General features: G+C 46.5%; 2 protein-coding genes and 5 non-coding genes across 8 annotated transcripts; 6 read left to right on the top strand and 1 right to left on the bottom strand.

Moving 5' to 3' along the window:
- The first annotated feature begins 974 nt into the window (after positions 1–974).
- LOC123064938 (uncharacterized) lies at positions 975–2,544 on the top strand. Its single transcript, XM_044488328.1, has 2 exons — positions 975–1,321; positions 1,420–2,544. Exons 1-2 carry the CDS (start codon positions 1,058–1,060, stop codon positions 2,146–2,148), a joined length of 993 nt encoding a protein of 330 aa, XP_044344263.1. The 5' UTR covers positions 975–1,057; the 3' UTR covers positions 2,149–2,544.
- A 2,093-nt stretch (positions 2,545–4,637) lies between these two features.
- TRNAI-GAU (transfer RNA isoleucine (anticodon GAU)) lies at positions 4,638–4,711 on the top strand. The gene has a single exon. It is a non-coding gene; the product is annotated as a tRNA-Ile (tRNA).
- A 107-nt stretch (positions 4,712–4,818) lies between these two features.
- TRNAI-GAU (transfer RNA isoleucine (anticodon GAU)) lies at positions 4,819–4,892 on the top strand. Its single transcript has one exon. It is a non-coding gene; the product is annotated as a tRNA-Ile (tRNA).
- Positions 4,893–4,999: 107 nt separating this feature from the next.
- On the top strand, positions 5,000–5,079 carry TRNAI-GAU (transfer RNA isoleucine (anticodon GAU)). Its single transcript has one exon. It is a non-coding gene; the product is annotated as a tRNA-Ile (tRNA).
- Positions 5,080–5,275: 196 nt separating this feature from the next.
- On the top strand, positions 5,276–5,349 carry TRNAI-GAU (transfer RNA isoleucine (anticodon GAU)). The gene has a single exon. It is a non-coding gene; the product is annotated as a tRNA-Ile (tRNA).
- A 195-nt stretch (positions 5,350–5,544) lies between these two features.
- On the top strand, positions 5,545–5,618 carry TRNAI-GAU (transfer RNA isoleucine (anticodon GAU)). The gene has a single exon. It is a non-coding gene; the product is annotated as a tRNA-Ile (tRNA).
- Positions 5,619–6,184: 566 nt separating this feature from the next.
- On the bottom strand, positions 6,185–9,017 carry LOC123064937 (probable protein phosphatase 2C 1). Of its 2 annotated transcripts, none has more exons than XM_044488326.1 (12): positions 8,762–9,017; positions 8,290–8,341; positions 8,101–8,180; positions 7,827–7,908; positions 7,667–7,737; positions 7,493–7,572; positions 7,305–7,402; positions 7,013–7,136; positions 6,838–6,920; positions 6,677–6,725; positions 6,517–6,584; positions 6,185–6,431 (listed from the first exon to the last, which is right to left on the bottom strand). In XM_044488326.1, the coding sequence occupies exons 1-12, from the start codon at positions 8,860–8,862 to the stop codon at positions 6,351–6,353; spliced, it is 969 nt and encodes a 322-aa protein (XP_044344261.1). In that variant the 5' UTR covers positions 8,863–9,017; the 3' UTR covers positions 6,185–6,350. The 2 variants fall into 2 exon arrangements, with proteins under 2 accessions (XP_044344261.1, XP_044344262.1); XM_044488327.1 differs by having other exon boundaries at positions 6,246–6,431; positions 7,827–7,934; positions 8,762–8,922.
- Positions 9,018–9,426: the final 409 nt, after the last annotated feature.

Below are 9,426 nucleotides of genomic sequence, written 5' to 3'. Positions count from 1 at the left end.
GCGCTGTGGAGGAGAGGGAGCCCGGCGAGGTGACGGAGTCCATGGCGGCGGCGGACGGGGAGGAGTCGGTGCCGGCCATGTGGAGAACCTGGAAGCAACTGATACCAAGTTGGAAAGATATTTCCTTGATTGATTTACAGATCACAGTGCATCATTATATCAGAGAGAACTGCACGTCCTATACAAGTGGCACTCGGGCCCGACGTGGTCTCCTGATCCTAGAATTACGGCAACGTTACATGAGTGCATAAGACTTTGTCTAACAATGGCCTTAGGGTTTCCAGAGGAGGTGAAGTAGTGGAGGAGAGGAGAGGAATCTCCTCGGGAAGAACCGGCGGAGGGGGACGTCGACGCTCTGGCGGCGACGGGGCGTTGAAGATCCAGCGGCGACGGCGGGGCTCGTCCTCTCAGTGGCAGCGGCGAGGTGTTGAAGATCCAGCGGCTGGGCGACGCTCTGTCTCGCGCGTCTCGCCCGTCCAGTTCCGCGCGGGTGCCCTCGAGGCTCGCCAACCGCGTGGATAGGAGGGGAACGAAGGGGATCGAAGGGATTGGGCTGGCTAAACCCCGTGAAACAAATGGGCTGACGAGGATTAGCGAGGTTTCTGGGCCCCGCCGGGTTATTCCTCTAGAAACCCTGTCGATCCGCTTGTATCAAACGAGGCCTAAGGGGCGTCACACGATGGGCCCCAACCGTTAGTGCACAAAATGGTGCGGGCGGATCAAATCTTCCCACGATGCAATTAAAACAGCACACCCCATCCGGTTGGAGTGGTTGGATGATGCATGCCCGAGGTAGGAGTAGATGAATAGTCGTTGCAGCTTCGATGCTGCGCTAGTTACGAAGAGCCGAGTCCTAGAAGGATTGACCGACGCGCGAGTCATTCGGCGTGGTTGGTTAGTCTCTTTAAATCCTTGTGCATTTTTCCTTCTGCTATATAAACTAATGTGATCAGCTACTCCAGTCCAGTGTGTGTTCTTCATTTTGGCCTCTGTTTTCTCTTCAATCCGTAAGACCACCTCTCTCACACACCCTCTTATCCTAGATCCCACTGGCGATATGGGTGGCAAGAGGAAGGACACGGTGGACGGCAAGACGCCGCTGTTGAAGGGCCGGCCGGGCCGCAAGTCGGTGCCGGCGCCCAGTCCAGCTGCTGTAGACGCGCCGGCGCTGGCGGCGTCCGGCGTGAAGGTGCTAGCCGGCGGCGCTGTAGCGGTCGCGGGGGCGGAGGGAGAGGTGGTGAAGCTGCTGGACTCCGACGTGCCCAAGACGGTCCTCCGCTGCGACGAGTGCCATGGCCCTCTGAAGCCCCCCGTTTACCAGGTTAGCCGAACAAACAAGGGAAACCAAAATCTGCATTCAGTACAGCCCACACAACTCGTAAGTTTTATTTTTGTCTCTCTGTATGACATCGATCGCAGTGCTCACGTATGCATCCCGTCGCGTGCGGCGACTGCGGCGGCGGCGGCGGCGGAGGAGGAGGCGAGTGCCGTCCTTGCGCAGGCTTGGCCGCGTCCGCCGTCTACGTCCAGAACGCCTACCTGGACACCCTGTTCGGCTACACGAAGGTGGCGTGCCCGTACAGAAAGCACGGCTGCGCGAGCTCGGTGGCCTACCGTGACGCTGCGGTGCACGCGGCCGCTTGCGCGTGCGCGCCCTGCTCGTGCCCGGAGTGCCTTCTCGAGGGCTCGCCGGCGGACCTCGTGCGCCACCTCACCGAGGAGTCTGGCCGGCACGCCTGGGGCGCCCGCAAGATCACCTACGGCACGGCCCACCAGTATGTCTTTGACGAGCTGGATTCGGAGGAGATTTGCGAGGAGCTCTTGGTCGCGGAGGAGGACGATGGCGTATTCCTCTTGCACATTCACCGTGTCGAACTCTACCACCACGTCGCCCTTGCGTGTGTCAGGAATAAAGCCGCCGCTGGGCCGGTGTACAGCTCCTCGGTCGCAGTGGAGGGCCCTCCGGCCAAGGGGCTCGTTGTGAAGCTGGAGACGAAGGTCGTGGCGAGCTGCCCGGCGCCCACTGAACTGGTATACGACGACTATGAGGCTCTCTCTGTGCTTCCCAGGATGCTGCATGAGCGAGACGAGAGCAGGGAGCTCCATGTGCGCGTCTGCGTCAGCAAGACCCAGAGCATCAGCGAGTGATGCTAAGAGGGCCATCAGAAATCCAGTTACCTACCCCTCAAAAAAAAAAATCCAGTTACCTTTGCGTGAAGCCAGGAGATAGTGGATAATTGAGAAGAAGGAAAAAACAATTCAAAAAATTCTGATTTTTTTTATGAAACACTGAGAAATTGTTTGTTGGCTTGCATACTTTCATCACCATACGACATTCTTGGAAATCATGACAAAATACAAAACCAATGCCCCAAAATGTTATTTATAACTTTATGAAGTAGTATATCTTTCAAGAGCAGCAGATCCAACTGCCAAATGTCGGTCCCAGCTGTTGTTAGATTTTTTTTTTGTTAAAGGAGGATGACCCTCGGCCTTTGCATCAGCGTGATGCATGTACCCATTTTATTAATTATACATCAAGGACTTTACAAAGTAATACATCAATAAGTTTGAGACCACCATCTTGGCAACAAACAATTCTCCTGTTATGAGTGGATTAACGTTATGATATTTCATATCATTGGCAGTGAATAATGAATTTGTATATCCAATTGATTGAATTCATTTTGCAATCTGTCTATTAACACATCCGTCGCTACTTCTATCAACTTGATGAAGGGTGTGTATTGTTGGGGCCGCCTGCCCAGACCTCACACTGAAGCCCAACATCTAAAACCTGAGACCTCAACCAAGCCGCAATCTCCGGGCCGGGGCACACATCGGTCCGGCGCACTCTAAGTGGGCACCACATGCGCACATTATAGAGGTCCCCACCACCATCTCTCAATGATCCATCTTCACAGCAGGTACTGATGCATCGGCCTTGCCAGGCCTGCCGTCGATGCCACCATGGTGCTAGATAACGCCACCTCCCCGCGCGCATCCATCATCACGCATCCATCGTCGAGACCCTGCAGCGTCATGCTGACGAGACTCCATGTTGTTGATGGTCACATGAAACGCCGCTCAACCGCTGAAACCATGCACTGGTCCCTCTCGCCAATGCACACCTCCAAAAAAGACGCCCCAAGGGGGGAACGACACTAGAGCGCCGCTGTCATCCGGTTGACTGATCTACTGTTTTCCCCGGAGGTAGTGGATAGAGGTGTGGAGCTTCTCCACAGAGATGCCTTTAAGAAGGAGACGACACAGAAGAGCGCCACCATTGCCGGCCTTGGCAGTTGGCAACTAGCCGAGAGCAAAGTTTTCACCTGGATCTACTCGCTGAACATCCATTAAGCATCGTGTGCACGTGCCGCCATAAATCTCTGCCAATGTGCAGCAAGCAGGCCGCACCGGCCAGATCAGATCTGACTAGAGGCCAGACCACGCATGCCGCCGACCTATCCACCAGGCCCTCCACGCCACTGCCGATGATCCGAGATCAGATTGATGGCCCACAGAGGAAGCTAGACGTGCCGTGGAGGCCCGAATCCGAGGCACGCACTCTAGCTCGTCAAGATGCCCCTCACCACCCTGCCCCGCCAGTGGAAGGATCTCCTCTGCCACCGCCGTCAGCCGCCTGGGCCTAGGCGCCTAGCCCAGCGGCCTCCTCCAGCGGCGACAGAGGGGATGGAGAGAGCTGCGGCAGCGGGCCTGGCGGTTGGGCTTGGTTGCCGCCGAGTCGCCCAAGCAGGAGGGCAATGCGGGGGTGAGTGGGTTACCACCATCTTGCGAAATGTTGGCAGATGACGTGTGGCACAAAAAGAGTTGTCAAGTAATTTGTATAGGAAAGCGTTTTGGCTCCCCGGAGCATTTGCTCCAGTATGAACAGTAACTCAGAAAACTAGTAAATTGTTTTAAAAAAATTCTGATTTTTTGTGTGGATGTTTGAGTTAGAGTCGCAAGCATGTTCGAGTTAGTGTTTCGTCCGTGAAAAAAATTTGACGTGACATTTTGGGGTAACATTGAGTGTTCAATTTGTTTTCTTGCACAGTCCAAAAAGTTTAACCTTTTTGCCTAAAAATTCCCAAGTAGCATTTGGACCATGAATACATAAATTTTTTTCTTCGTATTCTTTTGACATTTCAAAGATTATTCTCGCACGCAGGGACGCTCTCGGGAACCAAATTGGATTTCCGAATTTGTATTAAACTGATGAGTGTAGTAATAAACTCTGGGTCTGAAGATAGATGAGCCTACTCCACAGGATTACCGCAGCGATGAATTACCGTATGTTGCAGCAGGAAATTATCATGACTTTCTCAAACCACTGAACGCTGAAGACAAAATTAGGGCTATATATTACTGTGTAATTATCTTTGTGTGATAATTATTTTTTTCAGGGAGAAGTCCCTATGTATCGCTGATGTATGTGTCCGAGACACGACTCTCGGAATAAAATGCGAACCACTGGACCCTCGAATTTGTCGCAGGGTTGACTCCAATCGTTTCTTGAATGAATTCAAAGCACCTCTCCCAGTTATTCAGTTATTCAACCCGGCCGCAGTGTAAGCAAAAAGCGTAACTACAATTTTAATTATTTTAAAATACAAAATATATTAATTAAGTAATAAGGTCCTGTAGCTCAGTTGGTTAGAGTGTTGGTCTGATATACCAAAGGTCATGGGTTCAAGCCCCATCAGGACCAATTCGTTTTTAATTGCGATTGCTATTTTTTTGTTATTTCCAATAACTGGTCATTGCTTTTTAATAACCAATTATTTTAACATAAAACAAATATTAAAAATATAATTAGGTCCTGTAGCTCAGTTGGTTAGAGTGTTGGTCTGATATACCAAAGGTCATGGGTTCAAGCCCCATCAGGACCAATTCGTTTTTAATTGCGATTGCTATTTTTTTGTTATTTCCAATAACTGGTCATTGCTTTTTAATAACCAATTATTTTAACATAAAACAAATATTAAAAATATAATTAGGTCCTGTAGCTCAGTTGGTTAGAGTGTTGGTCTGATATACCAAAGGTCATGGTCATGGGTTCAAGCCCCATCGGGACCAATTCGTTTTTTTTAATTGCGATTACTTTTCTTTTTGCATATATTCCCTAACCGCTCATTGTTTTCTCTAGTAATTTAAGTGAGAATAAAAAATAAATTATTACTAGGTCTTGTATCTCATTAACGGATCTTTTAAATTAAATTCATAGCAACTAGCAAATATGCTCATGCGTTGCATCGGAAGAAAAATATAATTAGGTCCTGTAGCTTAGTTGGTTAGAGTGTCGGTCTGATATACCAAAGGTCATGGGTTCAAGCTCCATCGGGACCAATTCGTTTTTTTAATTGCGATTACTTTTCTTTTTGCATATATTCCCTAACCGCTCATTGTTTTCTCTAGTAATTTAAGTGAGAATAAAAAATAAATTATTACTAGGTCTTGTATCTCATTAACGGATCTTTTAAATTAAATTCATAGCAACTAGCAAATATGCCCATGTGTTGCATCGGAAGAAAAATATAATTAGGTCCTGTAGCTTAGTTGGTTAGAGTGTTGGTCTGATGTACCAAAGGTCATGGGTTCAAGCCCCATCGGGACCAATTCGTTTTTTTAATTGCGATTACTTTTCTTTTTGCATATATTCCCTAACCGCTCATTGTTTTCTCTAGTAATTTAAGTGAGAATAAAAAATAAATTATTACTAGGTCTTGTATCTCATTAACGGATCTTTTAAATTAAATTCATAGCAACTAGCAAATATGCCCGTGCGTTGCATCGGAAGAAAAAATAGCACACACCACGGGTCGGGTTATCGAGGCACCCAACCAGTTTGCAAGGAAGCCTAGCAACTCAAATTTTTTGCGGCCCAAGGCCGGTTCAGGTCCGCAATAGGGGGCTCCTCAAACACCTCCTCCTTCACCTCCACCTTCGGTATGGCTACATCGCCGGCGGCCGACGGGGCCATCATAACGTCGAGGCCCTACCACTACCACTGGGCGTTGTGATGGTGGGGGGTGGAGCCCTAACGTGCTCGTGAACTTTAATGAACCGGTCAATGTTAGATTCTGGACGTTAATGAAAATGAGCTTGACGATCTGAGGCTTAAATGATCATGAGTCTTAACGAGCTGAGCTGCTTGTTAATCCACCCCTGCAATAAGTCGAGATTCAAAGTGTAATTTTACTCATATTAATAAACCCAATCTGCAGAAATTATACACGCATGGGTATTCACAAGTACATTTCACTTCAATTTCTTTGGACTGCGGTATAGTACAACATGACCAAAATGGAAAAGAAAATGAATTTCTATTCAATATATACAACTCCTTTTCATTCATTCTGTTCGGTGGATGCAACTCCGGCAGCAGCGAGTTGCTCACCACCCACTTTCTCCAGTTCAACTCCACTACCCTGCAAATATCACACCACATAAACAATCCCAATGTGAAAAATGTAAATAACTTCGTATTGAAACTGGATGAATCTACAGGTCTACCTCATCATCTGGGATCACCACCGTCTTCACTTGCGCGACAATGACCGTAATGTCATCCATCTTACCGCCTGCATCGACAAAAAATGGTATCATGGGCTTTCTGGTTCTGCTGGATGGAACAGAGCATGACACAGCGTGTGATGGTATCATGGTCACGTACCTACGAGCTTAGCTCCAAGTAGCTTCTTCCACCAAGGAACATCGAAACCCTGCATGTAAGCAACGGAATGAAATGTGTGATATCATACATTTTTTAGCAAAAGAATTGAAGAAACTTGTGAAGAGTGACAGGATAACAGGGATGATGTATTTCTTTCGCACCCTACTCCGGGCCTCCATCGAGTAGGGTGAATCGAATGTTACATCCACTGAATGTTTTCTTGCAAGCTCCGCCAAAGCTTTTGCTGCGGAAAACATGAAAGTTTTCAGAGGAATTGGAAGGATGCACCATGTTGTTTTACGTCTCCAGTTGCCGAGTTGAAAGAGTGAGATTTACCAGCTTCGTTTATCCCTGGAGACTCTTTAATGACAGCAAGGATCTCTTGATCAAAGATATTGTCGAAGAATCCATCTGAGCCACTGACTATCATATCACCCTCCATAAGATTTACAGTGCAAACCTAGCATAAAACCAAAAGGGATCAAGATCAGTAAGCCCAGTCTTCAAAAACACTTAAATATTGTTCAACTTTATAGATCACTGCAGTGAAGTAATAAATGACCAACACTACAATACTCGTGTCATATTGCTGGGTGCTTCAACAGAAATAAAAAAAGCAACTAAGTACCAATGCATCTTGAGATGTTTGACCAATTGCCTCGGAGCTTAGCTGGTATGGACAATCAAAGTAATGTTCTTGCGGGCATGTAGAGAACATCACTTGCCCTATATGTTGAAGAAGAAGAAATATTAAAATTGGAATGAAGTAAGTATTCTAATAACCTTAAGATAAATATAAATTTCATTCATAATCACCTTTTCGAATAACTTTCAAACCACAGTCGCCCACACTCGCAATTTTCAGGGTTCCAGTCTTCTCAAGCATCGCGACGATTCTGTTACCATCACACATAATTGTATAAATTTTGACACATCTACTAGGAAAATGAGTGATCTGGAAGGCTCCAAACACTGTAAGAACATGCTTACACTGTAGCAGATCCGATGGAAGAAGTTGCAGCATGAGCCTTCATCAGAAGAATTTGAGGATCCTGACTGACCTGAAGACATGATATTTAGTTTGTCGCAATAGTAGTACATGACATGGTACTGGAACATAGTTTACTCAGTAGTACTAACATAGAAATACCTCCTCATCCTTGATAAAAGTAGAGCTGTTTGCCATAAGCTCTCGAGAAAACAGAGCTGGGTTGACATTCTTTTCTGCCCATCTGTCAGTAGATAAGAGAATGACTAGCTGGATAAAAGCCATGTGTCAATGCAAATTGCTGAAAGCAACATATATCTCTTGTAAAGTGCTGAAAGCAATCCAAACTACAAGAGATGAGACTAAGGGCACTGATCGCAGTTCAATGGAGCGATTCTCGAAATAAATAGAGTTTATTGCAGCAAAGATGGCATACCCTGAAACGCCGTCTGCAATGGCAAATACTCCACCACCATCACCGCCCACAAAGAAAGCATCTTCTCCTCCGGTCTCAACCTTGATAATGTGAGCAAAAGTAGGGAACTTCAGGTCTACATATGGAAAAAGGCAAAAGCACCACCCAGTATATGATTTGCAAACAACTGAATTGACATAAATGGCTAACCTTTCTCGGGTGTGGGATTACATGAGTTCCAATAGATAACACAGCTTCCAACCTACAATCATAGATTCACATGACCAAATGCCAACAGATGCACGATAAGTAACTTGAGAACCATAATTAGCACTTTAGAAGCAGATCCAACTATTGGTCCACCATTAAGCTAGAGCAAGCAACTTAATTTTGCACCTTGCTGCCAATACGAGTTAATAACGACAATTAACAGAATACATGATCCTAACTTCAAGTTAAACAGGAAAAAAAACCACAAAAAAGTAAAACAGAATTTCCTTTATTAATTAGAATGGACAAAAAGGACCAGTATAATCATTACTCGCTAGTCACTAGCCTATGTACTACCAGAAAGCCCCTAAAATTATCTTATTGCAGGCTCCATGAACCGGACGGAGCCTAACATTTGGGAATGCAATATTTCGTGAAAAAGGAAGGATGGAGCAAAGGGGGGCGTATATACTTGGCGGCGCGTAGAGGGGAGAAACGCGAGCGGCGGAGCGGGTGGTGGGGAGCAGCGTGGAGGCAAGGGGGCGAGAGGCGGGACGCGGTGGAAGCCGCCATGGCCGTCTTCTGGCTGCTGTGCCGCTGCGCTGCTATCCTCCGTCGCCCGCGGCAAATGGGGGAGGCGCTAGTGGTAGTGGAGGCAAGCAGGCCACATCAACATGGCTGTCGCCTGTTGTTTTGCAGGCTCCCAGTAATAAACTCCTTTTCTTTCAGTTTGGTCCCTGGCTGGCTGCGTCATTTAAGGGCTTAGTATTTGATCGTAGAAATTTTTGAGGTTTGAAATCCTTAGTTTTTTTTCTGTGTGGATTGTATGATTTGTTGTATTGAATTGTATATAATGTTTTTTGTTAAGAATTTCTTTCACACTATATTTGTTACTTAGGCCCACTAATATCGATGAAGTTATTTTATTTTCTTTATAGATATCCACAAGACACGTGTCTGCAATCGACGAAAAAATCAAATCCAAATGTGAATTACACGCGGAAAATGGGTGCCGAACATGGTTGAAAGTGAATCTCTTAGATGCCTCTATTGGGGTTTTAGTGATTGAAGGCAAACCAATTGAGAGAACCAACATTTTATCAAGTCTATCTCTTGAACTCAGTCCTTTATAAATGG

This window comes from Triticum aestivum, chromosome 3B, assembly GCF_018294505.1.
Source record: "Triticum aestivum cultivar Chinese Spring chromosome 3B, IWGSC CS RefSeq v2.1, whole genome shotgun sequence".
Lineage (NCBI taxonomy): Eukaryota > Viridiplantae > Streptophyta > Magnoliopsida > Poales > Poaceae > Triticum > Triticum aestivum.
Note: the sequence above shows the minus strand (reverse complement) of the source record. Positions and strands in the feature narration are given on the sequence as shown.